Raw genomic sequence first — 20556 nt, 5'->3', positions numbered from 1 at the left:
CACAATGGTGATGAGTGTGAAAGAAATGGCTTAGGCATTGTAGGGATGCTTTATGTTGGTGATGTGGGGTGGTACCAACCTGGCGCATCATGTGGCAGCCAGGTTGTACAGCATCAAGTAAATTTGGTTATGGTGAGGCCATCCCTGGCATTCTGGGCAGCAATGTGGTCAGGTGCTGATGCCCTCTGTCCTGTGCAGTGCCAGTTGATTGGGAAAAGTTTGGTGTTGCTGCTGGTGTTGGGGCTGATAGTAGTGGGATTGTGAGGACCAAGATGCGATAGTTTCAAGGGCACTGATGCTGATGTAATGGATGGCAGGTGAACTTGAGATGACAGAAGCGATCTGTCAATGGTGAGAGAGGTTGTTCCAATGAGGTGACACTGGATAGACTCCAAACACTTGCAACCTGCATAATGCTCAATCAGTCTTCCAAATGCAGTATGCAACATCTTCTGCGCTTGGAAAGTGAACAGCTGTGAAATGGGAGCTTTTATAGCACCTTTGCAGCTGCCAAGTAGGGATGATTCCATGGCCATACAACTCCCGACCTGCTTACCTAACATGATCCCCAAGCAGCGTGGACCCAGTGGGTGACCTCGTAAAATGTAAAGGTGAGCTCAAAATACTTCTTAATTGGCTGTTACCAAGGTTAACCTGAATTGCAGCTCCCGCCGCTGCCTGTCGGGTCTGCTCAGCTCTGACAGACCTGACATCTGGGAAAGGTGCGTGGCGGTGGGTTGACATCGGGATCTCGACCTGCTGTCAACATTTTTTTCCCCACGCAACCCGCCACTGAACTGACTCTCCAAAAAATTCCCCCCAAAGTGTTAGGTTGACAGGATGGCAGGAATGATACTTGCTTGAAATGAATATTATCAGGGAGAGGACCACTGCTCAAAGAGTTAAGCCTTCCCCATAATCTTTGAATAACTCCTATGGTTATTGTGCTGTTGAAAAGTATTGTTATTGAATGGCATCCCTGCTGATAAATAAAATTCAATCGGCAATGAAAATTTGATCTGAGTATATTTTTTCTGATAAATGTCTTAAAAATGAAAGAGTAAACATTTGTAGGGAACGTATAATTGGTAATATTTCAAGGACTGTCAAGAATACAAAGTATTCTGACTGTTGAAAAAACGTTTCAAATAAGGAATAATTTTCCTCTAATGCTGATTTTGTGTTTGTAGGTTTGAAGTTATGCTGCTTGAATCAAGGACTCACTGGAGCCACAAAACAGTCTTTAACCGAAGTCCCCACTCTTTCAATAAACCGTATCATAAAACTTCTGTACGCCGTAGTTGCTTATCAGTCATCAGAGCACGTGAATGTCTCTGACTGCCGCACAGGAACAATACTGTACAGAAATGCATATCACAGTTATCTACTGACAGCAAATCTATTTCATCATCAACGTGAAGAAAGCCTCCCTTCCTCAATGAAAACTTGCCAAACATGAAATGAAAATGTATAATTACGTATACTTTTGCATTTAAATTCTGCTCCTGTCCACAAATTTTCAGTGTGATTTTGCGAGAAGTTACAACTTACATAAAACTGGACTGTAATTACATCCAACAATAGTTAAACTTCAGTCAAACTCCAGTCATTGATATCATCTGTATTACATTGACTTAATGGTCTACAATTGACATGTCAAACTTCAAAAGAATGCCTTCAGTATTTTCAGAACAACAGCACAAAGGATTGATCAGTGTAAATCCTGTTGTTCTACTGCTCGGCACTACAGGCTCAGCTTTATCTCATACCTTCACTTAACAGCAGGTCACAGAGAAATGAACTGTTCTGGAGTACAACTGTAATTAATGAGAGCTATTTAAACAATGACTATTGTTGATTTGAATGGTAAGGATCATGTTACTTCTGTCAAGATGATGAATTAGACATCACCTTTGATCAATAATATTGTCTGCTGTGCATGCAGACCTGAACAAAAAACACAAGTCCATGTTTTTCCAATTATGATTCCACTTTCTTTTTCTGGCACCCCCTACCTCCCCACCCGCGCCCCTCTTCCCCCACCACCTGACCAAACTTTTCCTTCTCTTCTTCTCCCTCTCCTTAAATTGGGCATTTTTTCTTGGGTGCAGTTCCAAAGGTAGCTCTCTGCTTCATCGCTCAAGTAGCCTTTATTCATTTATGAACCCAAGCAGTGAATGTCAGCAGACTATTCAACCATGAGTAACATCACAGCCAAGCTCAATCCTGATTTCACCAGAAGTCCACGATTGTGTACTTTCCAGTAGTTATGTCTATTTCTGTTAATAAGACACAGAATTAAGGAACATTTGTTACATCCTTACCTACAGCTATATCCTGAATTTAATTAGCTGAATAAAGGGATACACCTATCTCCAATGATTCTTTGTAAACATAAATCTGGTTACTCTTTATTTTACTTAATTTCTTGTCCCCATGAATCACTACTATGTCGCACAATACATCCATTAGAATTTAATTCTAATTAATCTGGTAGTTGAAAGAGTTTAGTGTGCAAAATTAAAGCACATGGTATTGGGGGTAATGTATTGACGTGGATAGAGAACTGGTTGGCAGACAGGAAGTAGAGAGTTGGGATAAACGGGTCTTTTTCAGAATGGCAGGCAGTGACTGGTGGAGTCCCACAGGGCTCAGTGCTGGGACTCGAGCTATTTACAATATACATGAATGATTTAGATGAAGGAATTGAGTGTAATATCTCCAAGTTTGCAGATGACACCAAACTGGGTAGCGGTGTGAGCTGTGAGGAGGATGCTAAGAGGCTGCAGGGTGACTTGGACAGGTTAGGTGAGTGGGCAAATGCATGGCAGATGCAGTATAATGTGGATAAATGTGAGGTTAACCACTTTGGTGGCAAAAACATGAAAACAGAATATTATCTGAATGGCGGCAGATTAGGAAAAGGGGAGGTGCAACGAGGCCTGGGTGTCATGGTACATCAGTCATTGAAAGTTGGCATGCAGATACAGCAAGTGGTGAAGAAGGAAAATGGCATGTTGCCCTTCATAACTCGGGGATTTGAGTATAGGAGCAGCGAGGTCTTACTGCAGTTGTACAGGGCCTTGGTGAGGCCACACCTAGAATATTGTGTTCAGTTTTGGTCTCCTAATCTGAGGAAGGACGTTCTTGTTATTGAGGGAGTGCAGCGAAGGTTCACCAGACTGATTCCCGGGATGGCAGGACTGACAAATGAGGAGAGACTGGATCGACTGGGCCTGTATTCACTGGAGTTTAGAAGAATAAGAGGGGATCTCATAGAAACATATAAAATTCTAACAGGACTGGACAGGTTAGATGCAGGAAGAATGTTCCCAATGTTGGGGAAATCCAGAACCAGGGGTGACAGTCTAAGGATAAGGGGTAAGCCATTTAGGACCGAGATGAGGAGAAACTTCTTCACTCAGAGAGTTGTTAACCTGTGGAATTCTCTACCGCAGAGAGTTGTTGATGCCAGTTCGTTTAATATATTCAAGAGGGAGTTAGATATGGCCCTTACGGCTAAAGGGATCAAGGGATATGGAAAGCAGGAAAGGGGTATTGAGGTGAATGATCAGCCATAATCTTATTGAATGGCGGTACAGGCTCGATGGGCCGAATGGCCTACTCCTGCATCTATTTTCTATGTTTCTATGTTTATGAATGGGTGGGTGGAGAGAGCACAATCAGTCACTATCCTCTGCCCCTACTGGAAAGTACACAAATGTGGACATCATGTGAGCATAGGATCCCACTCAGCTGTAATTCCTCTCCTGCTCCACCCTTTTCACCTCCCCCTGCGCCCCCCCCCCCCCTTACTGATTGACTAGTCTGTTGTAACTCATTGACATAGGCTCATGTCTGAAGAATAGGCACTTGGACAAGGTGCTGTAGTGCTCCAGTAGCTTAGCACCATACCCCAGCACTGCTTTCAAGAGCAAACTGGAGGAGGGTGAGGGTGAGGTTAACTCAAACTAAATTTCATGACTTTCAGTACCGTACATTATAAAACATTTTTAGTTGCACTTGCTCAATTTAGAAATCAAACTCAACTTAACTGTAATTGCATAACATCTTTTGTATATTTAAATTAAAAGTTAAAAACTGGACCCAATTGCACATTATTGTTGATCCACAATGAGCTGCCTGGGGTAACACACTCAATAATTTTCCTTCCATCCTGAAGAAGCGCTTAGAAAGAAAAGAAAGAAAGACTTGGATTTATATAGCGCCTTTCACGACCACTGGACTTTTTGGAATGTAGTCACTGTTGTAATGTGGGAAACGCGGCAGCCAATTTGCGCACAGCAATATGATAATGACCAGATAATCTTAGCTTCTCAATGACCAGTGGCTAAGATTGGGAGCATGCCTAGTGGGGAATAGCAGGGATAAACCTGCCACTTCTTGGCAATTTGCACTCTAACATCAATGCCCTGCACCACAACTGCTAGCCTACCTTGCTTCAATGGGCAAGAACTGTTAGAAGTGCAGGTAGAACGTCAGTGAGTCTGATTTCACAGTACAAAATTCCTTATTACTAATCTCTGCTTCGAAATGTCTGGGCTAAAAGTCTGGAGCACATGATGGTCGAAAGGATTCTGTTTCAGTATAAACATTTTAAAGACCGTTAGAAGGAAAAGGTAAAAAAGAAAAAGTGATAGAACAAAATTAATTTGCATTGGATAAACATTAATGATGCACCATTTACAGTCAAATTGAGTTTGAGTAGTTGAGCACAGCTGCCATTCTTTGCCATAGTCATTCCACAAACACAATGAGACAAGTGACAAGCTAATTTGTATTTCTGATTGGGCATTTTCCCTTGAGTGCAGTTCCAAAGGTAGCTCTCTGCTTCGTCGCTCAAGTATGGGTTGAGGGAGGAATGTTGGTCAGACAGACTCATTGCTCTTCTTCAAACAGTACTATGAGAGCTTTAATGTCCACCTGAGTATTGTGGACAGGACTTTGGCTTAATGTCTCATCAAAATAAGAAAATAACAATCAAAGAATAAAATATTGGTTTATGTTGCAATTCAGTTATTTTATAAACTGTAGGTCAGGTAAGGATTTACAACAGTAGGAATCTGTGGGGGATCACTTGTGTCCCGAGGCAACCATCAGTCAAAACTAACAATGATCTGTTACCACGTGCGGCATTTGAATTTGTACTGTGTCAGAATCACTAGGGCCAAAGTTTTGTTTCTGTGGATTTCAGAGCAAATATGGGTACAAAATTACAAGCAGGTAGGCCTAACTTCAATCCATGTGCAAGAATATAGTTTTCAGGATGTCAGCTAGGAATGACAAGTGATTGTAGCTGGTGTAAATGAGATGCGCATATACTGCAACAAGTTTAGCAAGGATGCATCTATTTGTACTGCCCTCGTCTCTCACTGCCTCTCCAATTTCACTGCACCTATTGCTGATTGATCCCCTTTTGGAGGATAAGCCACACCATGAATTTTCTGTGGAATGTGTACTTGGAACTGCCCAGCCCAAGTTCTGAGTGACTCTGCAAATTGTAACTTGATCCATTTTGACTTCAGAAGCCAGATAGATCTCCCTAAAAGCCACCAAGTGCCAGGCGAAGTCCCTTATCCCAGCGCAAGTGCATCTCTCCCCCAGCCAAAGTCCCTTACCCCAGCACAAGTGCATCCCTCCCCCAGCCGAAGTCCCTTACCCCAGCACAAGTGCATCCCTCCCCCAGCCAAAGTCCCTTACACCAGCGCAAATGCATAACCTCACCCCTGTTGTGTATGCAAGCATGCTAATAACGACTCCACGAGGTAAGGGTATAGTACTTGAACTGTAGTAACCTGAGTCGTTTATTGCAGCTCCTAGAGTGAGGACACCAAGAGGTGAGCTCCCTTTTATACTGGGTTACCTGCAGTGTACAGGTGACCCTTAGGTCTCCAGCAGCAGCACCCTCTGGTGGTACAGGTATAGCGTATGCAGGGTGAAGGTACATTCAGTGGTCTAGTGTTACAGTGCATACATTAACATGCGTACATAACAACACTCCCCCTAAGCCTTTCCCAAGTCCTTATTGCCATGACATGGAGAGCTGATCAGTTGTAGACGGTGGGAGGTTGTGGTGAGGGTTGTGTGGGTGCCAGGTGTGATCCATGTGTTCATGGCTGCACACATCCATTTCCACCCACCACCCCCCCCCCCGCCCCCATACATAGACCATGTGGGTATGTCACTGTTGGAGGATTCCGCAGTGGTGGAGCAAGTACATGTTGTTATGGGTAAGGTACGTACATTGTTGAATGGGTAGGTGGTGGCGTTTAGTGGTGGGCAGGGCCACAGGGTGGTGTGGCCTCCTTGTCCTCCACTGGTGGTGGAAATTTGGTCATCGCAGGTTCCGCCAGGAAAGCTGGAGGGTACTGGCCTCTTGTTCCCGGTGCTGGCCCTGGTAGTCGGGGCGGGGGGGGGGGGGGTGGGTGGGGGGAGGGCGGTGGGAGGTAGGGCCGATCTGGGGCAAGTTGCCAGAGGTGGTGGCTGTGCTGCCCATTGACCGCTGTCCCTGCAGTGGGTATACTCCCACTGGGAGTGTGTGAACCCTTTCTGGGGCATCACATCGGTCCCGGAAATGCAGGCTACATGATCAGGTAGCCTGCTGGACCTGGGTGTTTCCCACGGGGGGTTACCTTTGGCATTGTCAGTATACATGTAGAACCCGGTATCATTTTTCATTCTATCATTAGTATACATGATACATTGGTGCCGACCGCAACTAGCTGACTCGACATTGTTATCTCTCTTTACACTTTCACATTTGTCACAACGCTTTCTTGTGTGCTATCAGTATCTCTGTACAAGGTTACATTTGGATACCTGCCTTTGTTGGTTACATTTTAATGTTAGCATTACTGGCATCACTGTTCAACAGTACAAGCTTGTCAATTGCATCACTTTTTGAAGCATTCATTACATTTCTCCCGTTAGCATTGCCGGCATCACCATTGAACAGTACATTTATATACCTGCATTAATTAATTACACTTTTATCCTTAATATCACCGGCATCGCTGTGCCAAGAGTGGAACTGTCCCTTTAATCGTTTTGGGTTGCCAGTCTCCTTTAAGAGGGCCGGTTCGCCGCTCCCTCAACGATGCCCCTCATGGTCTGTTCGTGGCCATCTTGATTTCAGGTGCTTCGTCTCATGTTGCAGGCACCATCTTCTTTTTCTCCACGAGGTAGGCTACGGTATTCCTTTTCTCCCCAGGTTCTGCCACGGACGCCGGGAATCTACCTTCTGCGCTGATCCTCTTCCCTCGGAGTCCTGCCACTGGAGCCCGGAGGTGAGGTCTGGTTGTTCAGGTTGGATCATCTCGCCGTTGAGTTGTGCAGTCTGTCGTTACTGTGCAGTCGAGATGGACAGTAGGATTTTCAGGTGCTGCGATGGATCCAAGTTTGGGGCCGCGTAGGATGTCGAACACTAGGGCCCGGAGGCCTTCGTCATTCCGACAGATTTGGACTTGCTTCATCCATCTTCTTCCCAGCAGCGTTGGACCACCACCGGCAACGATCCACAAGGGAAGCTTGTGCATCGCGCCGCCATGGGATACCTGGACCTCCACGCTGCCAACGACTGGGATGGTGCCTTTTGTGTAGGTGAGCAGCTTTGCCTGGATTGGGGACATTTTGGGTCGTTTGGTGGGGTTGTCCCAGAGTTTCTCAAAGGCCGTCTGATTCATCAACGACTGGCTCACCCCTGTGTCGATCTCCATCGAGACTGGAACCCCGTTGATTTCTACTTCCTTTTTCCATGGGGAACCCTCTGTGGAGCAGGTATATATTCCGTACTCCTCTTCCAGAGGCTGAGCAGCTTCGTCTTCATCAACGCTGGAGCCCGGGTGACCGGCCAACACTTCAGCGACTCAGTCAGTAAAACTTCTTCTGCACATTTGCTGAAGGTGACCTTTAGTGTTGCAGCCTTTGCAGGTATAGTCTTTGTATCGGCACTGGTGGGCCCTGTAGTTTCCGACAGTGCCAGCACCGGGGCGAGCCGGTTGGCCCCATGTGGCTATATTAGGGTTGCGGGACTCGGGGCAGCAGTCTTGCCGCTGAAAGTCAACATTCGGTTCACTGTACTCGTCGGGTTAGAGTCCTGGGTGTGAGTCATCATCCTTTTGGAGTCGCAGACCGAAATCATGAATGCCTGGCTCACTTTGATTGCCTTCTGCAGGGTGACCGTAGTGTCCGCAGAGAGCAGTTTATGGAGGAGGTCCTCGTGGCTGATTCCAATAACGAAGATGACCCTTTGTGCTTCGGTTAGGTGGTCACCAAAATCACACGGTGCAGCCAATCTTCTCAGATCTGCAGCATATTTAGCAATTTCTTGACCTTCGGGCCGTCGGTGGGTGTAGAACCAGTGTCTGGCTGTGAGGATGCTCTCTCTAGGTTTGAGTTGTTCTTGTATTAAAGTTACGAGCTCTGCATAGATCTTCGCTGGGGCTAGCAGGTCCCTGACGAGGCCGTGGATATTGGGTCCACAACTGCTGAGCAGAATGGCTCTGTGCTTGTCCGCCAATGAGGTCGGTGAGTCCCCAGCTAGGTCGTTCGCGATGAAAAAGTGTTCTAGCCTTTCCACAAAGGCATCCCAATCTTCCCCATCAGCGAATTGTTGGAAGTTGCTTAGGTTAGACATATTGTGCATGGAAATTCGTAACCTTGTCGCCAGTTGTTGTGTATGCAAGCACTCTAATAACGACTCCACGAGTTAAGGGTATACTGTAGTAACTGTAGTAACCGTAGTCCTTTATTGCAGCTCCTAGAGTGAGGACACCAAGAAGTGAGCTCCCTTTTATACTTGGTTACCTACAGTCTCCAGCAGCAGCACCCTCTGGTGGTACAGGTATAGTGTATACAGGGTGAAGGTACATTCAGTCGTCTAGTGTTACAGTGCATACATTAACATGCATACATAACACCCCCACCCCCCACAGATGGGGCATTGTATGCGGATTGTTAGCCGTTTTATTGGATATGAAATGAATAGTAACAGTGTCGTGACTTCTGGATTGGAAGAACCTCCCTCCGACCCCCCCCCAGCGCCCCCCCCGCCCCACGTCTCTCTCTTCACCCCCACATATCTCTCTCTACGCCCCCCCTAGAGGCAGCTCATTAAACTGCCTTTTCTTCTGTTGTGACAAGTTCAATAAAATAATTTCCCCCCTCCTCCCATTCCTATTTTTATGAATCCTCATTCCTCAGAAAGTTTTCTTTTCCTTGTTCCTTCCACAGAGATAAGATTTGAGTGACCTTGGACATGGGTGCAAAATTTTAAACATTAGCAAATGAAAATTAACTGAGGTTAAATGCAAGGGCCACACTTCCCCCTTGCACTTGTGAATGATATACCATATCCACGACGACATGCAAGCCGTCATCCTTACCAACGGATCCATCACAGACCCAATTCACGTCTGGACCGGGGTCAAGCAGGGCTGCGTCATCGCCCCAACCCTTTTATCAGTCTGCCTCGCTGCCATGCTCCACCTCTCACAGTTGATATGCTCACCGCTGGAGTGGAATTAAACTACAGAACCAGTGGGAAGCTGTTCAACCTTTGCTGTCTCCAGGCCAGGTCCAAGACCACTCCAACCTCTGTCATCGAGCTACAGTACATGGACGATGCCTGCGTCTGTGCACATACAGAGGCTGAACTCCAGGATATAGTCGACGTATTTACCGAAGCGTATGAAAGCATGGGCCTTACGCTAAACATTAGTGAGACAAAGGTCCTCCACCAGCCTGTCCTCACACACAGCACTGCCCCCCCAGGCATCCAGATCCATGGCGTGGCCCTGGACAACGTGGACCACTTCTCCTATCTCGGGAGCCTCCTATCAACAAGAGCAGGCACTGACGACGAGATCCAACACCGCCTCCAGTGCAGCCTTCGGCCACCTGAGGAAAAGAGTGTTTGAAGACATAGAAACATAGCCAGTCCCTCAAGACTGTCACCAAGCTCATGGTCTACAGGGCCGTGGTAATACCCGCCCTCCTGTATGGCTCAGAGACGTGAACCATGTATAGCAGACACCTCAAGTCGCTGGAGAAATACCACCAGCGATGCCTCCGCAAGATCCTGCAAATCCCCTGGGAGGGATTTAGCGCCTCGTCCAGGCCAACATCCCCAGCATTGAAGCACTGACCACACTTGATCAGCTCCGGTGGGCAGGCCACATAGTTCGCATGCCAGACACGAGACTCCCAAAGCAAGCGCTCTACTCAGAACTCGTCCACTGCAAATGAGCCAAAGGCGGGCAGAGGAAACGTTACAAGGATACCCTCAAAGCTTCCCTGATAAAGTGCGACATCCCCACTGACACCTGGGAGTCCATGGCCATAGACCGTCCTAAGTGGAGGAAGTGCATTCGGGAGGGCGCTGAGCTCCTTGAGTATCGTCGCCGAGAGCATGCAGAAATCAAGCGCAGGCAGCGGAAGGAGCGTGCGGCAAACCAGGCTCCCTGCCCACCCTTTCCCTCAACGACTATCTGTTCCACCTGTGACAGAGACTGTGGTTCTCGTATTGGACTGTACAGCCACCTAAGAACTCGTGCAAAGAGTGGAAGCAAGTCTTCCTTGATTCCGAGGGACTGCCTATGATGATGATGCATAATAGCAATACACAGGAGACGAAACAGTATGCCCACTGTTAATTTACATGTGAGTAATTCATTCAAAAATAGGTTTGTGCACATGAACACTATAAAAATGGCCTATAAAAACATACTAGTTCTATTCAAATTGGGAAAATATGTATTGAATTCCAAACATATTCGAATAATGTTTTCCACAGAAAATGTAGGATAATTAATGTATTTTTAAGAACAAATTCCACCAATAAGCTTGTCACTGAAATGTGTCAAACACAATGTGATTCTCTACCTGGGCACGCTTGCTAAATATGTGACAAGTTGCCGGAGGTCGTCTTGTTTTATTCTATCGTGATTACTGCGAGCTGGGAAAGTTAGGATTGGACCACCTCGTTTATCACGTCCACCTGCAATGAAGATGGAAATTATATTTTTCAATATGTAAACACTGAGTAACTCGATACAGTTTTACAGTTGAACAGGAATTCATTTAATTTTTTTTCGTTTAATTTTGTGGATTGGACTTCAGAAATAATGGGGTCTCCCGTAGGTCTCCCCCTGTTCTTCTGCTCCAACAAGCAGGAGGACTGTTGCAGAGGTGCCAGGCTGAACAGACGCTGCAAGTCTCCTGCCAGCTGGCACCTATGCCTCCCTGTCTGCAGATCCAGGTAGGAATATTTCATCCCGCATCCTCAGAAACACGATTACCTCACGAAGCAATAGTTGCCAGACAGCTGCAGGCACAATTTGTAAGGAAGTCCTTCAGAAAACTAAGGTTCAAGCTCACTGCAAACGATTCCTGCCACCATGGTTCCCCTTTGACAGCAAACCCGTCAGAGACAATATAATTTCAGTTAAAACAAATCTGACAACTTACCTACTGTTTAAGCGTGCTATGCCTCTGCGTGGTGCCTGTTACTGTGTACCCTTTAAATCCCAGCATCTTACTTCTGCTACAGTGGCAGGAAGCTCTGACATTGCTGGCTGATGTTTTGCAGTAGGAGTCTTATGCGATTGAGATGATTGTGGATTGTTTCCTCTTTAAGCAAAAGTAGGGAGAGTGATGGTACTCTGTATGTCAGCATATGGAATACAACCTAGATTTCAGAGTGCATTCCTTAATGGAGATAAGAACTGGGCTGTGTATGAAATATCTATCATGCAAGTCATCCACTGCTTCCCTACATGTCCAGCTGTGATTAAAAGTACACTTACAGAAGCAAGAAATGGCTGTGAAGGGAATGGTGGTACTTCTTGCATGTAAGTGGTAAGTTATAGATGGTGTTAATAATAGTGAGGGAAAGATGGTTACACAACTAGAAAGCGTTCATTTTTCAGTGCACTATTGAAAAGACTGACTGCCTCTTTTAACTTTGGCTGCTCTGGAGAGGTCAGTGAACTTCTTCCGGCACGGAGTAGCTATGTGAGGGTTTGTTGGAGACGATACTTACTGCTCTTCGTTGGCCTCCTTCTCTCAGGGCCAAACAGTTGCCGAATTATAGATAGAATTACCTCAGTTGTAGAGTGTTTAAATTTATGGGCTCAGTGCCTAGATGAAGCAGCAGCCTCTGACACTCTAGTGAGACACATTGTAACTGACACAAAATGGCTGCCACAGCCATAGCAGCTATTAAAGCAGCACTGGATTTTCCTTCCCCTCCCAAAGGCAGTCAACCTCTAGAAGGTGCTAATAATGCTAGGATTCTATGATGAATACGTAATGAGGAGCAGTGAGAATAATTGGGCTGGTTCCCAGCGCAGATACACTGATGGGTGAAAGTTCAGTTTGGGTGCTATTTTGGTGGTAAATCATCAACCCTCTTTATCTTTTTGATGCAGAAAAAGGGAGAAATAATATCTAAACTATAAGTATCCTTTTTGCATGCGATATTTAACATTTTTTATTTTCCAATTTTCTTCCCTCCTTTCCTGAAAGTGTTGACCCTTTCAGAGGTGCAGTTTCATGCATGCCAAACGCCTGACACCCAAGTCTTGTTAGTGAGCATTGGCAGGTTATTCAATTAGAGGAGCATCATAACCGAGTCCAATCCTGACCTCATCTGATGTTTACATTTTTTAGCAGGACTTGCTAGATAGTAATCAGGAATGGGTATCCTGGACGATTTTCCTTCCTCTAACCCAGAGGCACCGACGATGCCACTTCTACCACTCCAGCTGACACCCAGCTGAAATCAGCTTATTCAATGGACTGAATCAATCCTGAGACCTCCCTGGTCTGTAGGGCTTCGCTGATCACTGTGTAAAAGAGCTAAATCATCAGGCGAGCCTGACCTCAATTTCTTTAAAGGTCCATCATTATAAATGCTGTTAACTTAACATGACTATACCCACCTGATACAAAAGCAACTTTTTCCTTCATTATAGGCATCACATCAGATACTTTTAATCCATCATTTCTGAAAGGTCCTGCAAAACAAACATTTGTAATTATCCATTTTGGCAGTATATTCACTGAAGGCGATTACTGCTATAGGTGCAATCTATTGATAGGAAGAACTAAACCCCTCGTGTATCCCACCGACTTCCTGTTTAATAGACTACCTTAAGTGCAGAGTAATCCATACTTGAATGGTCCTCCACAGGACCCAGGAGACTGATATTTTATCCAACTGGATATGAACATACAATAACATCGGCAGGTGATCCTTGAGAAATTCGTTTGCTAGATACTATTGATTGCAGTGTACATTTTTTCCAGACTGATGAGAACCCATTTTTGTGTTTTTAATGGTTGCAATAAAACTCACCAATGAAAAGACAAATATGACTCTCAAATGTGGAATTGTCAGAAAGAATTCATGATTAATAAGAATTTAGCTCAGGCTTGAGGTAAAACCGGTAGACTGAGCATCTCTTGCACTGAAAACAGCAGGCACTGACCTCGGGGAGAAGGAGATAAGGATAAAAGCTGCAGAATAGTAAAGCCAAATTCAAAGGAGTCACCATGTGTAAGAGATAGTGTGTGAATAATGGATGTCAGTTAACAGGGTCCCTATAAATGCTAATGAACAAACAAAAGGTTAGTTGCAGGAATAACAGATGTGGCCAAATGGGAGGGGAAGTTTACCTTAGCAGAAACACGCTGTAGGAACAACAGGGGTGGGAAGGGATGAAAAAGACCTAACTGATCAAGATATGGGGCACACACACCCGTAACGAAGACACTGACATTGGTAGTAACTCATGGAGGCAAGACAGGGTTACAATAACAGAAGGATGTATATATACAAAGTTGAAATGTCAGCAGAATCTGTTGAAACCGATATGTGTTTAACTGAGAGAAGTAAGGGTATAACTGGAGACAAGATTTGGAGGAAGTTAGCGAGAACCTAGGAGCCACACTCGACAGCAGGAACCTGGGATAAAATCCCTAAGCTGAAGTCGGACGGAGCTTGATCACCTCGGACCGAATCGGGTAATATCTATATAAGTTGTGAGTCCTATATTCTGTAATCCATATAGGTTGTGAGTCCTATATTCTGTAATCTATATAGGTTGTGAGTCCTATATTCTGTAGTAACTAATGAGCAGTGTTTGCTAAAGCATTTATTAAAGATAAGTTGGCTTGTGAATCTAGTGTCATAGTCTTTTGTTCAGGTTAAACTTATTGTGAGAACCCTAAAAGGAAAATTGCGAACCTATTTGTTCGATCTTTCGAACATCTAGCGAATTCGGCGCAACACAACCAACCTCTGAAAATAAATTGTCTAAAAAATCTATAGCAACTGATGAACACTCTCCACAAGCATCTCCTTCAGCGGGCTATGTCCATCTCACTTCCAGTTGGATGACATGTAGGTCTCCTGATATTTGCAGAGAAGCTCTTAACCAAGTTCAGTGTCAGTGGAAATCTATTAAACACGAAACTTAGTTGCTACATAAGAGGTCCTTACTTCCTTCAACAGTACTGATCTCCTTTAAACTAACCAGATGCAGTAACCTACACAGGAGCACTCTACTCAATTCTTCAATGAAGTAAGAAAATTAACACTTTGAGAGTGCACTTGAATTTCTGCCCCTAAAATTCAAATGTAAACTTAAAATGAAAGACTACCATTTATATAACCCCCTTTCAAGTCCCCCACAAATGTCTCAAATTGTTTCATATAGAATGAATCGCTTTGAATGCAGTGACTGCTATTTAAAAAAATGATAGCCATTTCATGCACAACCAGATTCCACAATGAGATTAATGAGCAGTTTAGCTGTTTTGGTGAGGCAGGAATGTTGGCCAGGATACCAGGAGAACCTGTTGCTTTTCATTGGATTTTTAACATCCATTTTAATTTCAGAAACAATCAGCTTTTAACACCTCATTCTGAAAACAAAACAAATTCACTTCAACGGCATATTCAAACTGAAGCAAGCATTATATCTGCTGAAAGAAAAACATTTAAATGCAGCTTTTGCTTACATTTTTATTTATTGTACTAAATGTACTCAATGACTCCATGTGATCTACAATTGCATTATTACACCTTCCACCACATGCAAATACAATTACTTCTAGCAAGACACTTTACCATTGCAACACCATAGCAGAAGGGCTGAATCTGCCAACAATTTACATATTTCTGCCTCTGAATATGTCTCAATATGAAACCTGATTGCAGTGGGTCTCCAGAATTCAATAAATACTGGCAATTATATGCTGGGTGTGGCCATAACTCAATGGTTTGTGGAGGGTGAAGTCATTCAAATTCAGTTCAAAATCATTAACTACGTGCAAATTTGGCTTTCAACACCAAAAATGTTGAATGTTTGAATCATATTTTTGTCAATTATACCGATTATTCATGTAAAATTGTTAAGTTTATTGTTCAGCTCAAATATAAAACCAAGTTTTAATTCACCAAATTTGAATATATAAAATAAGGAACAAGATGATGGTTTTGATTGTCTTGCAAGTCTGTAACATATTTAGTGGGGGAGGGAAACAAACGTTGCCAAGAACCATATGAATGAGGCTTGGAGGGTTTGTGCAGTCATCCAAACTCGCAGAATAAGTTACGCTTTGGAAATAGTCTTTTTTTAAAAAGGTTTATACAATTAATTGTATGCACCTTCATAAAACTTTCCAACTGAAGGTTTGATATCAGTATTTCTTCATTACCAACATAAACTATTACCAATATAGCCGCTGAGTTTCTCAATGCACTCCACGTCACATGACAGGAAAAAATGAGTTCTAATATCGTACATCATGTTTATAATGGGGTCAGCTGAGAAATATAAATCTGGCCTACAGAGATAGAACACTCCTGTATATATTTCCCGTAAAGTGTGAATGCTAGCTTAAGTTCTTTGCAACCTTTCCCTTAAGCAATCTTAGCTGTATCTGTAAAATGCAGTATAATATCAGAGCATCACTAAGGGCTTTTATATAAAAATCATTAACTAGCAAATAGTGTTCTAATTTCTGAAGGTTTTCATGTCAATCATATTATGCTGCTTTAAATACCAATGGAGAATGTATCCAAAGTAAGGTTGCCAATCCTGATTGGATGTATTTCTGGAGGTATGATCACATGATGTCTGATCACATGACACTTGCCTGCAGTTTGTAAATGTTACTTAATTTACTTTATAAAAGTTCATTCACACATGCTAAACACTTTCCTCTAATTGTTCTGTTTGAGAGGAAAACCTTGCACTCTATTTCTCTACATCTGAAATTCGTAAAAAATGTTAATATAGCCAATGAAGCATTAAACTTTTGAAAATAGTCACATTAAGTGAAAACCTATTAAAATAATTTCTCGTGGAACTATCTGACAGCTCTATTACTAGCATATCTCAATTTCAAGATGCAACCTGCATTAAAGATTTACTTTCCCATATCGTTTCAAACAATTGTGTAAAAGGAGTGTTCTCTTTTGAAACAAAACAACTTTCTAAAGGTTTGGCTCTCCTTGGTAACCGGTTGATGGGCAGTTGATCCATTTCCACTCTCTAAACCTATTTAGCAAGTAAAATTGAAGCCAAATTATGTTTTTTTTAAATCATGTCACCATAGCGAGTACAACCCATATTCTGCACATAAAAAACTCCCGGCTGTATTTGTAGGTACAACCCGTCTAGTCCAGTTGCAGGAGCGTGCAAGAGCCTAGCTGCACCAAGATACAGTCGCATTAGGTACATTAGTCTTTCTGCTGCCTTCAGCTTTTCTGGAATCTAGTTTAGATTTTCAGAAGAACTCATTTACTCCATAGTTTCAAGGGTACAAATTCCCAACTAATTTTGCCTCTTGTAAATTTGAATTTTAGGAACAGAGAAACAGGAGTAGGCCATTCAGCCCCTCAAGCCTGTTCCGCCATTCAATGAGATCATGGCTGATCTGAATCTCTCCATTTACTTGCCTTGGTTTCCTATTCCTTCATTCCCTTACCTAACAAAAATCTATCCACTTCAGTTTTATTATTTTCAACTGGCCTAACCTCAACAGATTTTTCGGGGGAGAAAGCTCCAGACTTCCACTACCCTTTGTGTGAAGAAGTGTATTCTGACACTATCCCTGAACGGCCTTGCTCTACCCTCTAAATGCTGGGGGAGCTGCAGCCACAAACCACAGTCATTTATCAGCCTGCCAGAGTCGTGCGTACCGCCTATTTCAAGGCTGAGGGCTTCACTGAACTGCACATTCACCAATTTGACTATCAAATTGCATTGTGATGCATGTCTTCTGCAACTGGCAGTCTCCTAATGCCTCTCTCATTTCTCTTTCCACTATGTCCTTTTCAACAGCCACAGCCCCCTGAAGAAGACAGCTCAGAGGAGCAGTGCTTTTGAGGAGCTTCATCACTCCCAAGCACCAGGACAGAGTTTGGCACTGCCGCTGAGGTAGAGGGATCTGCATGTGGCGATGCACCTGGCACAAGTGGTGACAGGAACAGCCCAGGCAATGTTCCCGGTAACATTTTTTAACGTGCTGCGCGGGAACCCTGGAACACTGCCCGGCCCCACAGCTTAAAGAGAACAGTGAGCCCAGGAGACAGCTCACCAGAGGGTGAGGTTTGCTCCCAGCTCTGCTGAGGATGACAGAGTTGCAGACTGCAGGAGCCTTAAAGAATTAAACTTCACGTAGCCACTTCATGCAATCATTAATTATGGGAAAGAAACGCTCATCCAACGACAACCCCAAGGCTGAATTCATGCTGAGGCTAAACTCCACAGTCTCTTGATCTTTCACACTTTGTTGGCCTCTTACAGCTCAAAATTAATATCTTGTTACTCAGCTCAAATTTATGTTGAATTAATTTACACAATAGCCCAACTGCCTCAAGAAAAACTGCCAGAAAACAACTAATTACACCAGCTATTTAACTGCTCGTCACACCACTCATTTAACCAACTAATTACCTATTAACAGCTCAAAGCAGCTCATACTTAAGGTTAAAAAAAATGAATTGAAAGAGATCCTATTGGGCACTTCCTTACAGTCAATTATAAGAAGCCATTGAATCTAATATAACATCACAGCATGTATTTTTTATAATTTATTATACCAGGTTGAAGATTTTTGAATCTGGTTAAATTTTGTGTGATAAATCACCTGTCACATTTTGGGGTTTACATTTTCTATTCTGACTGCTGTCATGCAAGGTCCTTGGTATGATTTATATTAAAATGTTATTATTCAGTTAAATTTTACGAGCGTAGTGTTAAATTCTCTGAGCAGCAGTGTTGGGAGATGTGATTTAGAATCCAAATGAAATGTCTATCCAGATTGCTTGAAGCAATGGAATTTACTTAACAACCTAGTAATCATCCACATCTATTACTGTTGGGATGATCTCGTGCATTTGGACTCAGCTGGGGTTAGTTACCAAGGAACCTTCACCGAGAGAGGACAGTAGCACAAAAACAGAAAAAGTTCCTTCGGTCTTAAGCTCTGGAATTCCCTCCCTAAACCTCTCCGCCTCTTTACTTCGCTTTCCTCCTTTAAGAAGTTTCTTAAAATTTACCTCTTTGACCAAGCTTTTGGCCATCTGCTCTAACACCTCCTTATATGGCTCGATGTCAAATTTTGTTTTTGGTAATGCTCCTGTGAAACATGTTTTATTACATGCTTCACATTGGGATGTTTTATTACATTAAAGGCGCTATATGAATGTAAGATGTTGTTGAAATACTCAGCAGGTCAGGCAGCATCTATGAAGAGAGAAACATAGTTAATATTTCAGTCAATGATCGAACTGAAACGTTAACTTTGTTTCTCTTTCCAGAGATGCCTCCTGACCTGCTGAGTATTTCCACCATCTTATGTTTTTATTTCCAATTTCTAGAACCATAGTTTTTTGCTTTTGTATTAATAGACAACATATTTTATTGACCAACCTCCGGACAAGGAGAGAGTCCAAAGTCAAACTTACAACTTCCTATCCAGGTAGGGAACAAAAGAGAGAAACAATGTCCTGGTAAGGTTTAGAAGGCTGGTAAGGGAAACTGGGAGGAAATATATTCTCCCATGTTCAAGACAGAGCAGTCAGATTGAGAGAGAAAAAGTTGACCAGGAAAAGTTAAATTAGCTTGTTAATTGAGATAGTGTATGCTTTATTGCTTTATATGTTCGGGGAGGCATTACGGAAGAAATTACATTTCAGGAATTACTACCCTGTTCAATCACATGTAATTTGTAAAAGAAACATAGAAACATAGAAAATAGGTGCAGGAGTAGACCATTCGGCCCTTCGAGCCTGCACCACTATTCAATAAGATCATGGCTGATCATTCACCTCAGTACCTCTTTCCTGCTTTCTCTCCATACCCCTTGATCCCTTTAGCCATAAGGGCCAATCTAACTCCCTCTTGAATATATCCAATGAACTGGCACCAACGACTCTCTGCGGCAGGGAATTCCACAGGTTAACAACTCTCTCAGTGAAGAAGTTTCTCCTCATCTCAGTCCTAAATGGCCTCCCCCTTATCCTAAGACTGTGTCCCCTGGTTCTGGACTTCCCCAACATCGGGAACATTCTTCCCGCATCGAACCTGTCCCGTCCCATCAGAATCTTATACGTTTCTATGAGATAGAAACATAGAAACATAGAAAATAGGTGCAGGAGCAGGCCATTCAGCCCTTCTAGCCTGCACCGCCATTCAATGAGTTCATGGCTGAACATGAAACTTCAGTACCCCCTTCCTGCTTTCTCGCCATAACCCTTGATCCCCCGAGTAGTAAGGACTTCATCTAACTCCCTTTTGAATATATTTAGTGAATTGGCCTCAACTACTTTCTGTGGTAGAGAATTCCACAGGTTCACCACTCTCTGGGTGAAGAAGTTTCTCCTCATCTCGGTCCTAAATGGCTTACCCCTTATCCTCAGACTGTGACCCCTGGTTCTGGACTTCCCCAACATTGGGAACATTCTTTCTGCATCTAACCTGTCTAAACCCGTCAGAATTTTAAACGTTTCTATGAGATCCCCTCTCATTCTTCTGAACTCCAGTGAATACAAGCCCAGTTGATCCAATCTTTCTTGATAGGTCAGTCCCGCCATCCCGGGAATCAGTCTGGTGAACCTTCGCTGCACTCCCTCAATAGCAAGAATGTCCTTCCTCAAGTTAGGAGACCAAAACTGTACACAATACTCCAGGTGTGGCCTCACCAAGGCCCTGTACAACTGTAGCAACACCTCCCTGCCCCTGTATTCAAATCCCCTCGCTATGAAGGCCAACATGCCATTTGCTTTCTTAACCGCCTGCTGTACCTGCATGCCAACCTTCAATGACTGATGTACCATGACACCCAGGTCTCGTTGCACCTTCCCTTTTCCTAATCTGTCACCATTCAGATAATAGTCTGTCTCTCTGTTTTTACCACCAAAGTGGATAACCTCACATTTATCCACATTATACTTCATCTGCCATGCATTTGCCCACTCACCTAACCTATCCAAGTCACTCTGCAGCCTAATAGCATCCT

General features: G+C 43.6%; 1 protein-coding gene across 1 annotated transcript in view; it reads right to left on the bottom strand.

Moving 5' to 3' along the window:
• Positions 1 to 20556, bottom strand: part of kalrna (kalirin RhoGEF kinase a) — a 989478-nt gene that overhangs the window by 614682 nt on the left and 354240 nt on the right. Inside the window, exons 3-4 of the mRNA XM_070875649.1 lie at positions 12963 to 13037; positions 10903 to 11017 (exon numbers count right to left, since the gene is read on the bottom strand). Of these exons, the coding sequence (XP_070731750.1) occupies positions 10903 to 11017; positions 12963 to 13037 (190 nt within the window). The remainder of the gene's footprint in view (positions 1 to 10902; positions 11018 to 12962; positions 13038 to 20556) is intronic.

This window comes from Pristiophorus japonicus, chromosome 3, assembly GCF_044704955.1.
Source record: "Pristiophorus japonicus isolate sPriJap1 chromosome 3, sPriJap1.hap1, whole genome shotgun sequence".
NCBI classification, from domain to species: domain Eukaryota; kingdom Metazoa; phylum Chordata; class Chondrichthyes; family Pristiophoridae; genus Pristiophorus; species Pristiophorus japonicus.
The sequence above is the reverse complement of the archived record's forward strand: the minus strand, read 5'-3'. Positions and strand labels throughout refer to the sequence as shown.